The sequence below is a fragment of the Myripristis murdjan genome, chromosome 13 (assembly GCF_902150065.1).
Source record: "Myripristis murdjan chromosome 13, fMyrMur1.1, whole genome shotgun sequence".
NCBI classification, from domain to species: Eukaryota; Metazoa; Chordata; class Actinopteri; order Holocentriformes; family Holocentridae; genus Myripristis; species Myripristis murdjan.
The window spans coordinates 39041941-39062188 of NC_043992.1; the positions used below are offsets into that span (position 1 = coordinate 39041941).

Consider the following 20248-nt stretch of genomic DNA (forward strand, 5'->3'; position numbering starts at 1 on the left):
GCTGTTTTGACATCATCGAGTAACTACCCGCAATATTTTTGGAGGACGTTCACTAATATATAGTATATCAGGCTACCCAAAAATATCAGTGTCCACAGGAGGTTCATTCATGACAGAAATGTGAGGAGTAAAGAAATACGGGCTGAGAAGAAAAATTAAACAGGAAATATAAGTTAGGTGTTGCAGTCTGGGACAGGCTGACAGGAATGAATGCCTTCAAATCAGAAGCCACACTCGTTCTGACCTGCGTTCCTTCATGTGTGTTTTACAGGTTTATAGTTTTACAAGCAGGTGGAGCCATTACTGCATCCTGTGACTGTGGTATTCCCTACTGCCTTCCCTTGCAGAAAAACACCTTAAATTGCCTTATCGATCACAATTTAGTTTGTACTCTTGAACGATAAGAGACAGAGATTATGTTGTACAAAGACTAGAATGAAGTATTATGTGTATTTCTGATTAATGAATTTTAGATGATTTACAAGGGAAAACATATTGCATGGGCTGCATGCACATATCAGTCATGGATACTGTCATTTTAATAAAATCCCAACATATTCTGATGGCTCATTGCTACTGCCCAATAAACCTTTTTTTAACATTTTTTTTTTTTTCAACTATTAATCAGATTTTTTTTTCATTATTATTTATATTATTATTATTTTTTACATGAAAAGCGTTGGCAAGAGTTGGCCACAAGTGTGCACCAGTTGGAGACAGTGTCAGAGATGTTATTGCTGCTTCCTAAGAAACTCTAATCTTGAGGGGGGAAAAACATGGTTTTGGAACACCTATCCCACAGGGCAACTCAGATAAAGATGAATCATAACAGATCTCATTGGTTTGGTTTCTGAATTAAATGCCTGCAGGATTTGGTGGAGGGTGGGAAAGTGTCATTCCAGTGGCCATCTTATTTTTTAACCCATATTTATTTAAGGACAGTTGGCTGAGCATGCATTATCATTATTATTTTCTTTTTACATAAAAAAAAAATGACAAGAGTTGGCAGCAACTTCATAACAGGTTGCGGGCAGTGCCAGGGAGTCGATCCTGCTGTTTCCTAAGAAATTTGGAAAAGAAATACAACATTGTCTTGGAATGCCTATCTGGCAAGGCAGTGGTAAAGTTTGAATCATAACAGCGAATCTCACTGGTTGGCACATCCTGAACTGGATGCCTGTAGGGTTTGGTGGAGGGGGTAAGGTGTCACTCCCAAGGTGTTCTCATTTTTAACCCTTGTATACAGTTAGGTCCATAAGTATTTGGACAGTGACACAAAATTCATAATTTTGTGCTTGTAAACCACCACAGTGGACTTGAAATGGAGTAATCAAGATGGGATTGAAGAGCAGACTTTCAGCTTTAATTTAAGGGGCTGATCAAAAATATGGCATTAGCCTTTTATGAATTACAGCCAGTTTTATACACACTGACCCCATTTTCAGAGGCTCAAAAGTCATTGGACACTTGACTAAAAAGCAGTTTCATGGCCAGGTGTGGCCTTTCCCCTCATTATTCCATGACAAATTAAGAAAATTAAAGGTCTGGAGTTCATCCCAAGTATTTGCATTTGCATTTGGTTTATCAGAACCCTCAATATGTGATCCAAAGAGGTGTCTATGCTGGTGAAAGAGGCCATCTTTAGGCTTAAAAAAAAAAAAAATCTATCAGACAGATAGCAATAACTTCAAAAAACATCTAAAAAAAAAAAAAAAGCCTGCCCAATTTTGGAACAAGGTTCTTTGGACAGATGAGACTAAGATTAATGTGTAACAGAATGATGGGAAGAGAAAAGTGTGAAGAATGAAAGGAACAGCTCAGGACCCAAAGCAGAGCACATCATCTGTCCAGCATGGTGGAGGCAGTGTTATGGCATGGGCATGTATGGCTGCCAGTGGAGCTGGATCACAAGTGTTCACTGATGATGTGACTGCTGATGGAAGTAGCAGGATGAATTCTGGTGTTTATAGGGCTCTACTATCTGCTCAGATTAGGCTCAATGCCACAAAACTGATGGGACAGTGTTCACAGTGCAGATGGACAAAATATACTGTGAAAGCAACCCAAGAGTTACTGAAAGCAAAGAAGTTGAATATTCTTCAATATACAATATTCTTCAGGTCAGTCTCCAGACCTCAACCCAACTGAGCTGCTTTTCACTTGTTGAAGACCAGCTTGAAGGCCGAAAGTCCCACAGACCAGCAGCACCTGAAGGAGCTGCAGTAAAGGCTTGGCAGAGCCTTTACTGCCTTTACTGCAGGACAAACTCACCAAATGGTGAGTTTGTCCATGGGTTTGAGGCTTTGGGCAGGCATAAGGCCCATTTCTGCTCCCTTTACGCACAAAAATGTATACGTTCGTTTCCAACAATGTTACTGTCACTGCCCACATACTTCCATGCGTCCTTTACGATGGCATGGATGTTAACCATAATCCACCACGGGGCAGCCCAGAGTTAAACGTTTATGACAACAAACTCAAAAACAAACATGGTGACTGGAGGAGATATTGATAATGTACCTCTTGCATAAAAGACAAAAACTGAGGCAACATTATAGGAGGCGGTGGTCGGTGAGGCTGTTAAATACATCGCGACTAGAGGACAGAGAATTCTTTTCTCTGGTACTGCCGATGAGAGAAATTGACATAACATCATAGAGATGTTTATAGTTTCTAACCAACCCGCACAACCTTTCCTCAAAAAGTTCCGCCATTCTTATCTCTTCTTTGTGTCTCACTAGAGCTACGTATCGCAACACTGCCCCCACGGTTTCCGGTGGTGCTGCTCCGTTTGGCCCGTATCCGTAAGCTTTAAGGAAACGTACAGAAATTGGACGAAACGAACACAGAGCACGGACAGAAGGTTCTGTCCGTATCCGGATCCGTATTTAACATTGAGCATAAATGGGCCTATAGACTGCAAGGGATTTTCCTCCAAATATTAAATTAAATCCTTATAATTCTAGTTATGTATGTTATGTATAATTTTTCAAATTATTTTTGAGCCTCTGAAAATGGGGTGACGATGTATAAAACTGGCTGCAATTCATAAATGGTTAGTGCCATATTTTTGTTCAGTCCCCTAAATTAAAGCTAAAAGTCTGTACTTCAGTCATGTCTTGATGACTCCATTTCAAGTCCACTGTGTTGGTGTACAAGGGCAAAATTATGAATTTTCTGTCAGTGTCCAAATATTTATTGGCCTAACTGTATGCAGGAATGGCTGACTATAGTTAATTTTTTACATGAAAAACATTGACAAGACTTGGCCGCAACTCTGTACCAGTTGAAGACAGTGTCAGGGAGTTGTGTACTGCTGCAAGAGTTGGCCACAACTGTGCACCAGTTGGAGACAGTGTCAGAGATGTTATCGCTGCTTCCTAAGAAAATCTAATCTTGAGGGGGAAAAACACATGGTTTTGGAACACCTATATCCCACAAGGCAACTCAGATAAAGATGAATCATAACAGCAGATCTCATTGGTTTGTACGTCCTGAATTAAATGCCTGCAGGATTTGGTGGAGGGTGGGAAAGTGTCATTCCAGAGTTGATCTTAGTTTTTAACCCTTATTTATGCAAGGGCAGTTTGCTGAGCATGCATATAAATTTCTTTGACATCGCCATGGTCACAACCCTGGTAGTGTTATTGTCATATTCTGGTCAGATATGAGGATTATTATGCATGTCTTCAGGCAATGTGACCAAATTTGATCATTCTGGGAGGACATTCAGAAAATATTGGGTAGGGAATTTGACCTCACACCCAGTTTATACTCATTGCATCATGACATGAGTGTTGTTCTTGATTCTGACTCTGTTTGCTTGTTAGACATTTTCATATATCTTGCCAAAAAGTGTATTATAGTATGATGGTCCACCCCAGAAATACCCTCTATGAGGATGTGGTTCAACCTTTTTGCCATTAGAAAAACTCCCAAATGGTCTATGAAATATAGGTCAATCTATTCCAAAGAGTGAGAAAAGTTGCTGCACTACAAATATTTTCACTTTGTTATAAAATGAACATCTACCTTGAAAAGGAAACACTTCATACTTTAAATAAGATAGACCAAATACCTTGAATATCTGTGTGAGATATTTAATAATACAGTGAATTTCATTGTACTTAGCTTTGTACCCATTGAAATTCATGCAGGTCCACATGCCAAATTCACACATCTGCTGTTCATGTAAATCATGTAAATATGTTTAGGTTTTTTAGCTGTGATCCACACTAAATATGGATCTTATTTAGGAAGTTCACAACAACACAGGTGCAGTATTTGATTATAGTTTTGCCCCTGTAGATACATGTTGCTGCTTGCAGAGCACCTTCCTACCTATTCACCTGTCGTGGGAACAGAAGCAAGTCTGTCCAGTTTCCATGAGCTGCAGGTGATTCAGCTGCCGTCGTCTCCAGGCATGCACACAGACAGCTTCCATTAATAACTAACAAGCTGAGACATGGCTGAGAGACAGACAGACAGACAGGCAGACAGACAGGCAGACAGACAGACAGACAGACAGACAGAGAGAATGTTGGTTGATTTAGCACTTGGGAGTGAGGAATGGTTAAGCAGATTATCCATGAGATCAACTCAAAGCACCAAGTGATCAGATACCAGAGGATGGTCTTGCTACAAAGAGCATGCATCCTTCATGACCTTCTCCATATGTCTGTATTTAATTCAAACCTCCATTTCTCTGTTTTGCATTATGGTGATGTCATCTATAGACACACCTCTGCCACCATTCTTGTTACCGATTGGTCAGTTTAAACCTGTGATCACAAACTGTGCAACTCTTGAATGCTGAAATGTTTTTTACCCTCCTCTTATGTTTGGGGTCAATTTGTCCCCAGTCAATGTTTAACGTCTCTAAATAAATGATTAACATCATTTTTTTTGCTTCATATTTAATGAGTTTTCTTAATGTAATGGGCACTACCGGGTAAACATGACATTCACACAATGATATGTTTTCAATGACCTGTACACACTTTGTAACGCATCGGTTATAAATAACAAAAATCTGTACTTAGAAATAATATAAAGCCATTGAAACACCAAAAAATTAATATTTATTTCCAATTTTAGGTCAATCAGTGAGATTTTATGGTGATTTGCATATTTTTCCATTGTGGCATAATAGGAAAACTGGATGTATAAGTGGGGGTGGGGGGGACTTATGTTTTATTTAAAAGGTTATTTAGGTTGTCAACAAAGAAACATAAAGTACCTGGCACATAAACTTTGGCAACAATTTTAATGATAATAATTTTGTGGAGGTTTAAACTGCTGGGCTCAAATTGAGCCCAAACATAAAAGATGTTCTCAAATTTGAACATAACAGGAGGGTTAATTATGTTCTGCTGTTGTTTGTTTCATTGTCAATTATTTTTGAGTGAATTTATTCAGATTATAATTGTACCCATGACATTTATGAAAAATATAGCCGCAAGCAGCAGTTCTGGGGCTCAAGCCAACAAAGACCATAAATAACTTTAAGGGTATATTTCAGGTACAGATGTGGACATATCTTGCCGGGTTTGTAATGATTGGAAAAAACAATTTCTGATTTATAGTCATATTTGTATTATACCACACTTTTTTAATTTTTAGTGCCCCTAGTGGTCAGTTTGACAGGGTATGTTTCAGGTACTTACGTTGAGATATCCTGTGAGTTTCGTGGCAGTAGGACAAACAATTTCTGATTTATAGTCTGATTTGTGTTATGCCACTTCCATTTTTTTTTTTTTACATTTATAGCACCCCCTTGTGGATGATTCATATGAAATTTTTAGTGTATACTTCGGGAACTTCGTTAAATGTATCCTGCACGTTTCATGATGACTGGCCCAATGGTTGTTGACCTTTATGTGCTAAGCCACGCCCCTACTGAAGATCATTGTTCATATGTCTTGAAAACAAAATAAGAAATCAACAAGCCTTTTGATCAGCTTGGTCCAACGATGATCCACAGCGAATTTCAAAACAACTGGATCTATGCCCAGGAGGAGATGTCAAAGATGTGTTTTTCAAAAAATTCAAAATGGTGGAAAATCCAATATGGGTGACCATGTGACCTTGTGGATTCATGTGGTGGAGTCTGGATCAAGGAATGTCTGCGCCAAGTTTTGTGTATATATTGAACTTAGGGCGTAGGAGTTCTGAATTTTTCCAGTGAAAATTGTTTTTCTGTAATTATAGCACCCACATGAGGAAGACTGGGGTTGAACTTCCAACAAATGTGCAAAATTTTATGTCTCTACCATTTACCATCTCATGGGAATTTACAAAAACATTTCTGAAGAAGGAATTAAGAAGGATTATTATTATTGTTGTTATTGTTGTTGTTATTGTTATTATTGTTATTATTATTATGGTTGTTGTTATAATATTTAAAATAAGAAACCAGCACAAAAACAATAGGGATTCAGTCCTGTGGGCTTGAACCCTTAAAAAAGTTGCACCTGTTGGCCGTCTCTTATGGCTCCGAGCCCAACAGTTCACACAAATGAGTAACTGAAAGTTCCCGCAGGCCAAAACACAAACTGGTTTTCCAACTGTGGCACTCCCTGTTTCATAACCAGGAGGGCTTGTGTCCTGAGCTGCACAGCACATTGTTTGTGTGAATTATATTAGCCTATATACTATATCTATATTTACATACTGTATACCTTACATTTTACAAATTTTCCTGGCCCCCTTATAGAGAGCCACATCCAATAGATGCATATGGTGTCCTGACAAAATAATTTATCACAGTAAATGAAAAGGGATGCACCGTAGTTTGAAATGTAGAAATGCATTGTGTCTTCTCTGAAAGGAGATTTCACTAACCTTTTAATCACCTCAGAGGAACCTGGCTCATGTTTGTGTCCGTGTTTGTGTCATGTGATGTTGTGTCATGCCTGAACACGCATGACTCACCGAAAATAGGCACGCTCAAATTACCCACTGAAACTGTGACAGTGTCCCCGCACAATGGCCTTGGGGCTCATGATGATGACATCACAAACTATATACAGACACTGTATAGATCCCACTTCCCACTCAGATACACAAAACTGCTTGTGTCAGAGTTTCATTAATCAGCAAAGTGATCCAAACATGGAAACTACGTAACAGCCAGGTAGTTTTCCTGCTGTGTCACAAAAGATTTCTTAATGTCATATGCATGTCCATCTTCATGTTTAATTCTTCATGGTCCTGATGGCTTTGTACAAATAAAAATATGCTATAAAATGTGTAAATGAAACACAGTAGCCTACAATATGAACAAAATTATGATTTAATTTTTTTTTTTAAATTCCAAAACTATTTCTGTCATCAACAAAAGTCACAACTTAAACACTTCAGTGTTTTATGTTGTCTTATCGCACTGAAAAATGTTCAAAGGAATAATAAAATGTTTTGGGCAAAATACCCTTTTTCCAACTTCCATCCAGTGGTTTGGTTCATTGGTTCCTATGGGGAGCATGTCATGTTAGCTTAGCATAAAGACTTTAAGGTGACGGAAGCCATTATCCTACCTTTAAAAAAAAAAAAAAAAAAAAGTCATTTTAGGAAAAGTGAATTTATGCTGGATCCTCCTACACCTCCAAAAGTGTGTGGATCACTGCAGTAGGTAGAAGGATACTCTTCCATTCCAAGACATGTATTTCAAACACACATAATCCACTGTGTGAATAAGACAGCTTCAGTGTTGCTGTAAGGTTTATTTTTTTCCTTATTTTGCAGCCTAATTTTTCTTAAAGTGCCATAATATTTGGCTGTTGGCTAAGTAGGCTAGCACAGGAGAACCTGATGATGGCTTCCTCATGTCAGTCGCACATGAACGCAGCGTAATGCTATTAGAGTAGGAAAGTGCACACACACACACACACACACACACACACTACACCACAGCAGTTTCACAAGAGAATTCCTGGTCATGTCTCTACAGGTTTGCACTTTACCACTGAGTTCTGTTGTAGCCTAACTATATATTGTTGTTGTTGTTGTTGCTATAGTGCAATCACAACTTAAATACGCTACTATACATCTGTTTATCTATCTATCTATCTATCTATCTATCTATCTATCTATACATCTGTTTATCTATCTATCTATCTATCTATCTATCTATCTATGTAGATAGATGTATAGCTAGATAGCTAGATAGATAGATAGATAGATTTAGATTTTTAGATTTTTAACAGCTGAAATGTTAAATGATAACCAATCTTGAGTTATGATTGGATGTGAGCTCATGTCCAAACCAGACTGCAGCCCAACTCTTTTCCACTCTGATTAGAATCCACTGGGTTTTTCTTCACAGTTTCCCACCACAAGTGTTTAATGGCACTGAGATAAAGTTAGTGTGAGGTCGTCTGCTGTATAACTAAGAAGGTGCAGCATGGCTAAAATCCCCTTTAAATAAAAAGCACACATCTGCCAAACATGTGCTACAGTATGTATGGGGCATAAATCCAAACACCTTGTTGTCTGCACTCTCTATTTACCTGTCTGATATGACCGGCCTTGTTAACTGCTCATCTTTCTTCTCTTTACATGATATGCATAGTGAATGATCCACTTGAACAAAAGGGCAGGACACTTGATTGAGAGCCAAAGCCAGGAGCAGTGTGCGAAGCCCAGGCCTGCCCGGCATCTACCTGCTGACACTTGTCACTCCGGCTCCCTAAAGCCTTTTCTCATGGCTGCTGGAGTTAGGTCTTACACCTGTTGTTACTGTTTTCTGTCACAGAGCATGAGCCCTATGCTGCAGCTTTCTGACACTGATAAATGCAAATTTATTTACAGGAGAATGGCGGTGTGATGCATATGGTAAATTAGATGCAATAACAGTTGAGCACTTACAAAATTTCTGTCTTTCTGTCTCTCACAAACTAAAACAAACTTTATTAGCTTTCTGATAATAAAATTGTCGATATTATACATGATAAGCTATGCACCACTAATTGATTCAGTGTATTCTGGGGGTATTCCACTGAAGCAGCTCTGCCTACGTGTGTTTGAGTGTGTTTACTACTGTATGTGATTTTGTAAGAGACATTTGATGCCGCACTGAGGCCTGCCACAGCCTACGCACAAGGACTAATCTCAACAAGAAGCCGATATGCCTTAAAACCATCTCTCCTCAGAGTCCTAATTGTGGAAATTCCTCCCTGCTTACATGCATGCGGAACCCAATCTCCATAGCCAGGCGAGAGTGGCTTTAATGATCCTACCTCGGGTAAAATAGAGGCATTATAGTCCTAACGGCAGTTTTGGCTCTCAAACACTGCCTCCATTCATTTCCTAAACAATCTGATTCTCTTACTGCCTCTCTTTGCCCCTCTCACTATTCCCCCTTTTTTTTCTTTCTTGCAACAACTGGAATCACTTTGCGTTTTGTTAGTCATTTCCCCCATGTCTTCCTGATGTCTCCTCACTGCTGTGGAAAACTGTCGATAGAGCAAGCGAGGCCCCTGGACGGAGGAGCACACACTTTCCCCTCAAGAGAGACTACAGGAGAAGGCTGCAACCCTCCGCTCCTCGAGGACTGACACCACATCACTGCAAGGTCAGCTCTCATCTTCTTTTTCCTGAAAGTGTCTCTCAATCACTGTATCACTATGGTTAAAAAAAAAAAAAAAATCTGTCAGTATGTCACTTCATCGCTTGTGAGTTCAATTATTTCTCTCTGTTTGCTTCATACAGTTTAAAGAAAAAACCTCGAGGCCCTTGCTTTTGTTGTAATGGCAGTTTGAAAGTGTGTTTTCATGGTCATTCTACAGCCGTGCAAAAGTTTCCATACTTTTATTTTGTGAATAGGATTACTGAATTGTGCTTGGGACACAATATGGATGTAGTTATTTATACTTCTGCTAATATGACTTCTTGAAGGAACCAATGTGGATCTGATTGGAGCTAGGATGGTCTGAGCATGTCCCCCCAGGTAGCTGTGTTCCTATACTTCATTACTTTAAACACTCATTTAGCAGATAATAAAAAAGACTTTTATTGAAGTTTCGAGGAGGATTTGCTTGGTGAAATTCTACATTCAACCGCACTTTGTTTCAGAGTCACGAGACTTCCTTTCACAACCCCGAGGAGGGCCGTGAAGTCACAAATGTTTGGTGAAACCAGTGAAGCTCAAATAAGAAAATAGCTTGACTTGCATTAGCCAACAATTTATATTTTCACATTCTCATCAAACTTTCTCATTCAAATTTCTATTCTCACTCAAATTCAAAATGTATTCAGATTTAGTTTGAATACTCCGTAGCAATAATCAACCTCAGCATGATTAATGGAAAGCATTTAAATGTTTACTTTTTTATGCAGTATTTCGTTCTGTGATTTAGTGTATCATATCACAGGCATGAATAGGCAGATGTCATAGACAATAGTGGTTTGTGTATTCTACCTTTGTTTGTGGGAAATCCCAGAGCTGGGCAGATCGGATGCCTAAGGTCAAAGGTTAACAGACAACATAAGTAGGCACGTCCTGACATGAAGAAGAAAAAAATAAATACAAAGTCTCAAGATGTTCTTACATCTTGTGTTATAAGAGCCTTTTATTCACTTCACAAGTATGGAACCCTGGGAAAAAACAGATTACTTTACAATCATCAGACCACCTTTGATGTCTTGTGCTGACATAAAAAGTACGCAGTATTCACTCATTAACTCACATACACAGTTGGGTGAAAATATAGTGTGGCTAATTGTAGTGATTTTTAACCTCAAGTGAAAGATAATGTGCTCCTCTATGGTTTGAAGGATTACACAACCCATAGCCTGATGAAAACATTTTAAAAAACTAATCAGATAAAAAAAAAAAAAAAAAAAAAAAAAACATAAAAACAAGGGTGTTTTTCCCCATAATTCTTGAAAAGCTGACATTTTGGAGATACATGATTTTCAATCAACAACAGCAAAGTACTGGGGGGGAATGTGTGACAAGGAAAACAAGGCACACCAAACAAATTAAAAAATGGGAGTGGCTGATGGTCTTCTTGAATGTGTATATGAGTCACAATGTGGCTGTTTCACCTGTAACGATTACTGACAAGACAAAAACTGACAAGACGACACATGCCTTGGGGTGCGAATGGTGGGTGGGGGCACCGACGTCACAGGTGTCCATGACAGTGTGTGTGTTGTATGTGTGTGTTCATGTATATACCCAGCCCCCTCTGAATAAAGTATATAAAAGACCTGCTCCAACTTTGCCTCAACATTCACTCTTGGGGATCTCTCAAGCAAGACTCAGCTGACTTTCAGAGACACATCTTTTGGATTTTGTTTTGGACGACTGTACAAGAACCCTCTGAGGAGACATGGTATCTGCTGGGTTTCAGATCTTGGGCATTGCCCTGTGCATTATTGGCTGGATTGGGGCCATCGTTGTCTGCGCCATTCCCCAGTGGAAGGTGACAGCCTTCATCGGCCAGAACATCGTCACTGCCCAAACCACTTGGGAAGGCATATGGATGAGCTGTGTGGTCCAGAGCACAGGCCAGATGCAGTGCAAGGTTTATGACTCCATGCTTGCCCTGTCCCAGGACCTCCAAGCGGCCCGCGCCCTCATCATCATCTCCATCCTGGTCGGCATCGTGGCCCTCCTCCTGGCTGTGGCCGGGGGTAAGTGTACCAACTGTGTGGAGGACGAGAGTGCAAAAGCCAAGATCTCTGTGGCGTCTGGCGTGCTCTTTATCATCGCTGGCGTCATGTGCCTCGTCCCCGTGTGCTGGACGGCGCACTCTGTCATAAGGGACTTCCACAACCCTTTGTTGGTGGGATCTCAGAAGAGGGAGCTGGGTGCTGCCCTGTTCATCGGCTGGGGGGCCTCGGCCCTGCTCATCCTGGGTGGTGGACTCCTCTGTGCCAACTGCCCTCCCAAGGATAACTACTCTGCCAAGTACTCTGCCGCCCGTTCCTCTGGACCAAAGGACTACGTCTGAGAAGACACCAAGACGCCAAGAAGACAAACGGAAAGAAACAAGAGACTGACATAGACTTGTGCAGAACTGACTTAAATGCTTGTATGGTTTGTGGAATGTATGGTTGGATTTTGATTTCACTGTTTTGTTGATGCTTTAATGTTGAGGTGAGGCTGCAGCACTGCGATGATGAGATGTTGAACCCACTCAAACAACAGTTCACTGCATATGGACTGAGTGAGGAAAGGCTTGATCATTGGGATTGGAAATGCATGGCATAATTATTGGAACAACATCAAGATATTGCATTAATACAATTCATTTTTTTCTTTTGTTCACTTTGAAACATTTCATTTCAGCTTTTTTTTTTTTTACATATCATTTCATTGTACATTTTATGCATGCCAGTACACAAAACTGTAAATAAATGTTTTTTCAAAGTTTCATTACTATGTTTTGTAAGTTCTTTTACATTTTTTAACATGTTATTTTAAGATTTTACCCTGAAATAAAAAAAACAACAAACAAACAAACAAATGACTGTTCAATTGTTCTCAAATCCCACATCTGAGCTGATAAGAATTTAGCAAGACTAATAGATAACACATAATAGTGAATAAATTTGTTCTTATCAACTTGTGCCATTACATTCATCCGAACAACAAAGATTTCCTCATTATGTAGAAAATTACACCTTCTTTTCACTTATCTCCTGATATGAAATCTTTTCTTCTAATATTGTGTTCATCTTTACAGAGTCAACAAAAGTACACGCAATGGAATATTATGTTTAAGATCCAAAAGAAATACACTTTTCTTAGAATATCCAAAAATGCAAAAAATAACTGTGGAAATTAGTCACTGACTTTTTGTTCTTATCAATGTTGAGATGTGTGTAGTTTTTATTTATTTATTGATTTATTTAGTTATATTTATGCAGTTAAATTTCCCCAGTGAAATCACCTTGAAACCTAAGAAGTGTGTGTTAATGGAAACATAAACTTCCGGAAAGGGTCAGCTTTAAACGTTGTTATGTTTTTAAGGATCAGTTGTTGTAAAGGGACCTCACTGTTGGAGTCATAAGTTGTCCAACACTGCCACCTGCAGTACAGACAGTGACACTAATGCACCTTGTAGTTTATCCTCCTGAAAGTAGTCGATAGTATATTTATTAATAATTTAAATAAAGGATAGATAAGTACATTTTTATCTTGCCACACCTTACCCTGTCCTTTAATCAGGAATGCAAATTACATGAAAAATATAGAAAAAGGATCCATAGTCTAGTACTTTTACCACTGGCTTATATCTAACTTCGTTTAGACCTGCAGCTTATTATCCAGTTGTCCTCTTGAGCCGATGAGACATTTCCTACATTCTATGTTCAGTACTAGAAAGCCTTTAGATTTATAAATTGGGTTATTGGTTCATTTTAATGAACCAGTAACCCAATTTACTGACCCAGTGGTTTAATGGAAGGTTTCAAATGGTCTGCATTTACACAAATCATTTCTCAGTTTTTTCATCATGCTTGTATGTACATATAGTCCATCTTTATTACTGTGAAATCCCATTATTCCAGAGAATGGAGAAAAACAGCCAAATGAACCAGGAGGCCACCTTTCTTGTCTCTGACCTTGTCGGTTTTCTGGTAGGTCAGCACTACTGAAGGTCACTGGGTCTCTGTTTGTGTGTAAACTAACTGGTGTCACATACCGTCATGTCTGAGTCCCCTCCTCTCACAGCACAGTCTATAAATGCTGTTATCCTCTGTTCTACTCATCTTTTCTCTCTCTGAAATTGGTGGATTTTAATGGGAGTGTGTGACGGACAAATTGGACGAGATGGTTTCTCAGGGGATTCAGATCATCGGCATCTCAACGGCTTTGATCGGCTGGGTCATGGTGATTGTGGTGTGCGCCCTGCCCATGTGGAAAGTCACAGCTTTTGTTGGGGCCAACATTGTCACCGCTCAGACCATCTGGGAGGGAATGTGGATGAACTGTGTCGTCCAGAGTACGGGCCAAATGCAGTGCAAAGTCTACGACTCCATGTTGGCTCTGCCTCGGGACCTGCAAGCCGCTCGCGCCATGATCATCATCTCCATCTTGACCGGGATCTTCGGCGTGGTCTTGTCAATCGCTGGCGGGAAATGCACTAACTGCATCGAGGAGGAGCGATCCAAGGCTAAGGCGTGCATCGTGGCTGGGGTTTTCTTCATCATCTCAGGGCTCCTCTGTCTCATTCCGGTCTCCTGGTCTGCCAACACTGTCATCACTAATTTCTACAACCCGATGTTGATCGAAGCCCAGAGACGGGAGCTTGGGGCAGCTTTGTATATTGGCTGGGGAGCAGCTACACTGCTGCTGATAGGAGGGGGGATTCTGTGCTGGAACTGCCCTCCAAAACATGACCACCCCCACTATGTGCCCAAATTTACACCTGTAAGGTCAACTTCCACATCAAGAGAATACGTCTAAAATGTTTTGCATCTCCTATATGGACTTTTGATATCACAGGACTGGAAACGTCTCCAATTAGCAGCAAGGAAGCAACACTGATATTGAACACTGCCAAATATTTTCCATTTTAAGTCATTTAGTGTGATAATGAGAGCTAAAATCTTGTTTTTCCTTAAAAAAAAAAAAAAGAAAGAAAGAAAAAATGTGCCAGTATGATGGGATAATTCCACCTGTTTCCAATGCATTTTCACATGTTTTAGTATTTTTTGACAAGGAAGAAGTATTTAAAAAAAAAAATGATTCAAGGCAGAATGAGGCGGCTCACACAGGAAATGACACTTAATTCAAGAAAACTGTGAAAACTAGATTTTAAGGCGACTTATGAGACTTAATAACTTTGGCAACATATGCTTACTTTTTGTGAAAATATAATCATGGCTAGGAACTGGCACTTGCCACATGCTGAATGACTGTCTGTGTCGTCTATTTATAATACTTGGTGAGATTGCAAGGATTCAGAGGGATATCACTGTTTTTATTATCATTCACCTATAGCTCAGATCATTCAGAGGTTTTTGTGATGATACCTCACAAACTGAATTCTGCTTGTTTTAAAGAAGAGTTGCATTGCTTCACTGGGATTATTGCTGAGATGAAAACAAGAAGGCACCTATGCATTTTTGGTTAAACATGTTGATATATTATCTCTTTCATGTTTGTGTATTTGAGTCACTTCTTCAGAATCCTTTATATTTTTGTGCTTTTCCAATGCTTGTAATGATGTGTTACTGTAAATAAACCATTATCTTATTGGATGACAACTGTTGAAATGCCTCTGAAATACAATGCAACGTTTTAACACACTCCCAGTTTTACCATGAGTTTGGCTATCAGCTTAGCAGTCTTCATAGTTGTATGATAATGGAATATCACTGCATTTTCCTAACACTATGCCTATGGTGTAATTAGCAGATTCATGAAGTGGACAAGGTCATGAAATTTACAGGCTATCATAGGGGAAGGTATGGAAATTATTTGCAGCATTTTAAATAATTTTGCTTTTCCAGACACTACAATAGTTTGTTAAATCGGGTGAGTTTCACAGTTGCAAGAAGCAGGATAGTTATGAAGTTTTGACTGTCTTGATGTGCCGCATTTTCAAACTGCAGTATTCAGCTGTTTATCTCAAGCTTGTTTTGGGCTCATCTGCACAGGAGAACAGAAATTAAGCCACTGATTTGAGCAAATGATGCATTTTAATTTAAATTTTTTTCTTACAGTGGCTGTAATTTCTTTGCTGTGTTGACACTCTTAGATGAATGCAGTGGAAACAATGGGTGCACAGTAACCTTTATAACAAGGCATTTTGCAGGCAGGTTCTATCTCTACTCACACCTGTCCGTTTTACTATGAAAGCAGTGTGACTGAGATGTGTTGAACTGTAATTAGTTTCTTCATACACCCTCCATTGACTCCAATACAACTGGCACCAAAGTGAGATTCAGTGATTCAGTGACCTCTCCATCGTTTTACTCTCCTTGGGTCCTACAAGGGAATGTGTGCACATGAGGATTATGAGGCGATCACACAGGGACACACTGCCACAGGGGCACTGTGGTTTTGTGGGCGCGGCGTCTGGTGATGCGTCTCGGTTTTTTGTTTTCCTTGCATTAGGTGCAGTAGATTAATACACATTTTACTTTCTCCCCGTCCACACCCTAAGTGACAGCCACAATCAAGTCATCTTCAAAAGAAGCAAGCTGCCAGCTTGTGTCATTGTTGTGGTAAAATTAATTGGCATTTATTCCACCCCTCCTCAGCAGGGGGTGCTGCAGCGCCCTCAGCACCACCCTTCCCGCGCCCTTGCACATGGCTGTGATCGGATTTCTTGGAACAGTTACCAGTTGCTTGCTTCCTTTGTGGAAAGTTATTTACAATATAGCAACACATCAAATGACTTTTGAGGGCTTGTGGACGAGGTGTGTGGTGCAAGAAAGCGGAGTGATGGGGTGCAAACAGCCTGCTTCTCTAACAGAGACGTCTTCAGATGCACGTGCAGCATGAGCCTTGTTAATCATATACATCTTTGCAGCTCTCGTTGGCATCACTCTGGGCTTTATCACATTCAGCTTTGTCAGCCTTGCGGAGAACAAGGTGGTCAGTGTGGCTGTATCAGTTGCCTTTATTTCAGCTGGGATCCTTTGCCTCGTTGTTTTCTTCATCAAAGTGTTTGTCCACTCTGAACACGGTGACCCATATCTGCTGTCCAACATGTCACTGTCATTCTACCTCACCTTGGTCACGTCTGGTGTCCTGATGAGTTGTACTTCCTGCTCAAGCACCTTGTCGTCTCCCTCAGCAAATCAAGAAACTGTCAGACACAGTTATCATCAGGGTCAAGAGCAAGCGGTGGAGCCCGTGTTCCAGCAAAGCCTGACCACCACGACCAGTTCCAAAAGCTTTCTACTCTGTGATGCTGCTGATCGCCCTGTCGTAAGGCTCCATATTTTACTGTGACAGAGTGCACTTCCTGTAAAACACAAATTTACCTGTTGATGACACACAGTATATACGTTGGACATGAAAAACATCCCATTTGCTCGGTTTGTATTTCTTTTAAATAATCAGATCATTAAAGTGCCTAATTTGTTTTGATTTTAATAATTAGCTTTATGTTTTCTATGCATTAAAAGCCTGTGCCTCAGATATGTGCCCTCACATAATTTTATTTCTTTGTAGGAAGTATAATGTAGCTCACAGCAATGATACAGTTGAGTGGTTTTCAAAGTGACGTTTAGAGACCCACAGGAGTCCTTAGGGAGCCTCCAGGGGGTCCTTAGCAAAAATGAAGAACAGTTTAATTTCACTGTAATTTAAATTTAAATTGTTAGAACAGAGACAGTGTATGAAGGATCATTTTAACATTTTTGTCTTTGTGGTTTAATCTCACCACAAGTGTTCAAATATGACACTGAAAACTATTTAACCCTTTGAAACCTGAGCAAATCCCCTAGATTTCTTTCAAAAACATGCGGAAAAGGCCATTATCAAATTAGCAATAAAAAAAAAAAAAAAAAAAAATCACTGGGTTGAAATGAGACCAAAAAAGAAAATTACCTACCTAACCCTAACCCTAACCAATCAGCAAAAATAAAAAAAAAAAAAATAAATAAATAAATAAAAAATAAGAAGAAGACTATATTATAATTACTAAAATGACATATTTAAAGGTCACATCAGTGAGGCTGGATTGATGTCAGATTTTTTGTATTTAAATGTTTGTGATAGGCATTTTAACACAAAAATATTTTCCAATATAATTCAAATCATTTTCAATAAGTGTCCCTATTGGGAATCCAATGAGATTCACCCTTACATGAGTTGTTTTGTTGAAACTAAGAATAAATATTGTTTTTAGATTTTTTTTAATGACGTTTTTCTCTGGTTTGCATTAAAAAGAGTGAGGTGGTGGGGAGATTAACTTTTTAGTTTATTTGGTTGTCAGTTGCTAAGTAAATGTGTACAATATAGTTTTTGTCTACATCCAAATTGCTACAGCAAACAATTCATTTCTTCGTCTATCAGTTGGCAGTATTTGCATTAGGTGGTCAGCAGGGCTGGTTTTAAGGACCGTTGATGCTGCTCGCTGGTTGAAAGACAACTCAACGAATCCTTTGCATATGAAAGCATCTTTTCTGTCAGGACGAAAGCAGTGCATTATTTAAAAATGAGTGCCACTCCTTGTTGTCTGTCTCTGAGTATCTACGACGTGACCGAGATAGGAATCTTGCTTGTCCAGAAGAACTCACCCAACGGCAAGGCAAAGCTCCGCCTGCTCATTCTCTGACAAACAGCAGCTGAAACGCCGTGTCATTTTGACAGCATCAAGCCGGACCTGTGAGCTGAAAGCCTTCTCTCTCCTGTTGCAGACGAAGCCTCTTCACCATGGGGAGGATTGGCAAGGAGGTCGCAGGTCAGATCATAAGTTTCATAGGCCTGGTGGGGGTGGCGGTGACGTGCGGGATCCCCATGTGGAGAGTGACATCCTACATCGGAGCCAACATCGTGACAGGTCAGATTGTATGGGACGGCCTGTGGATGAACTGCGTGATGCAGAGCACCGGTCAGATGCAGTGCAAAATGAATGAGTCTGTGATGAGGCTCAGTAGGGACCTGCAGGCCGCCCGGGCCCTGGTCATCATCTCCATTGTGTTCGGGGCCATCGGCTTCATGATCACCTTCATCGGAGCCAAGTGCACCAGCTGCCTGAAGAAAGAATCGAACATGGCAAAGGTGGTAATCACAGCCGGCTGTCTAATTATTTTTGCCGGTATTCTGGTCCTCATTCCTGTCTGCTGGTCAGCAACCATCACCATCACAGACTTCCAGAATCCCATTACTGTGGAGGCACAGAGGAGGGAGATTGGAGCCTCTATCTACATTGGCTGGGCCTCTGCTGGGCTTCTCCTGATCGGCGGGATCATCCTAACCACCTCCTGCCCGCCTCAACAACCCATGTATGGATACCCAGGCTATGGACCACCACCTGCGTACCCTTACATGGGGCCCGTTGCCAAACCGGCAGTATACGGCCCTGTGTATGCCCCGGCACCCAGCCAGCCCTACACAGGAACAGGGTCGTATGTACCCAGCAAACAGTACGCAGCTCCAACAACATACTCTGCCAGGCAGTACCTTTAGGACAACTGAACGGACAGAGTGACACTCTTCATGTATAGAGACTGAGAACGCTGCCCTAATGCCATCAAGAAGTTGTTTTGCATGATTCTGCTACTCTAAAGTATTTATATTGCACCCAAAATAAACAATTTCTTTTGGTTGGTATGTATTCTATTGCACTGCTGAGATAAAACCCTGCTCACGGCATCACTGTGACTTGTAATTATTGTGAATAATTATTCTACAGTACTTTTAATTATTGTGAATCATTGGTAATATTGTGCTCTTCTTGATTTATTTGTGCTCAAGGAGTTAAAATCTGCCCTGGACCACAAGGAGAAGACCTTGTAAAGTCTTGAAAGGAAGATTAGGTTGACATGGCAATGTGTTGTTTGTACTTTTTTTTTTTTTTTTTTTTTTTTTTTTACGAGGAGTTTCCTCACTGTACACAGAAGATTGTTTGGTTCAAATTAATGACTTGTGTTGTATATGTTCCCTGTAAATAGCACCTTTTCTTTTGCAATAATTCAAATGAATTTCAATAAAATATTTTTGTTGCCTAAGTATGTTTTTGTGTAGTCAATTTCCATAGCATATTGGTAATGTTTTCATACAATGCAATGAAAAAAATACAGGTATGTGTTTCTGAGCTATGACCTTTCACCCCCACCCACCCACCCCCACGCCGTCCCCCACCCCCTTTTTTTTAAATTTGTCAGTAGAATCATTAAAATCATTAAATTAGAACAAAGAGGTATCTCAATCAATAGTAGTTTCATTTCACCATAAACTGAGCAGAAATTTTAGCCCATTAAAGTTCCATATGAAAATTAGTTGATTTTATTACTAATATGAATTTGTTTAAGTCAATTTTATTATCCATTTATGCAATTTATCTATAACAACAATAACAATAATAATCATAATAAACATCATGGTGAACAATTTTGCCCTGAATAAAATATTGACATAAAATGTAAATTATCTGGGGCAAAATAAACTCAGATACATCAAAGGGACTCAATAAAAAACCATGAAACTGGGAATAACTGAAGGAAGTTCTTTTCTGAAAACTCCCGACATCCGGTGATGACTCATTCTGATGCTCATTGTTTCTACCCTGAAACCAGCGGTCAGACCTGCTCCTCCACTAATCTGCCCAATCAAAGC

At 39.8% G+C, this 20248-nt stretch overlaps 3 protein-coding genes across 3 annotated transcripts; all 3 read left to right on the top strand.

Annotated features, from left to right (window-relative positions):
* The first annotated feature begins 11223 nt into the window (after positions 1-11223).
* On the top strand, positions 11224-12338 carry cldna (claudin a). Its single transcript, XM_030067745.1, has one exon. The coding sequence runs from the start codon at positions 11334-11336 to the stop codon at positions 11955-11957; it is 624 nt and encodes a 207-aa protein (XP_029923605.1). The 5' UTR covers positions 11224-11333; the 3' UTR covers positions 11958-12338.
* A 1399-nt stretch (positions 12339-13737) lies between these two features.
* On the top strand, positions 13738-14510 carry LOC115369977 (claudin-4-like). The gene has a single exon (XM_030066740.1). It carries the CDS (start codon positions 13781-13783, stop codon positions 14414-14416), a length of 636 nt encoding a protein of 211 aa, XP_029922600.1. The 5' UTR covers positions 13738-13780; the 3' UTR covers positions 14417-14510.
* Positions 14511-18249: 3739 nt separating this feature from the next.
* Positions 18250-19626, top strand: cldnf (claudin f). The gene has a single exon (XM_030066739.1). It carries the CDS (start codon positions 18344-18346, stop codon positions 19097-19099), a length of 756 nt encoding a protein of 251 aa, XP_029922599.1. The 5' UTR covers positions 18250-18343; the 3' UTR covers positions 19100-19626.
* Positions 19627-20248: the final 622 nt, after the last annotated feature.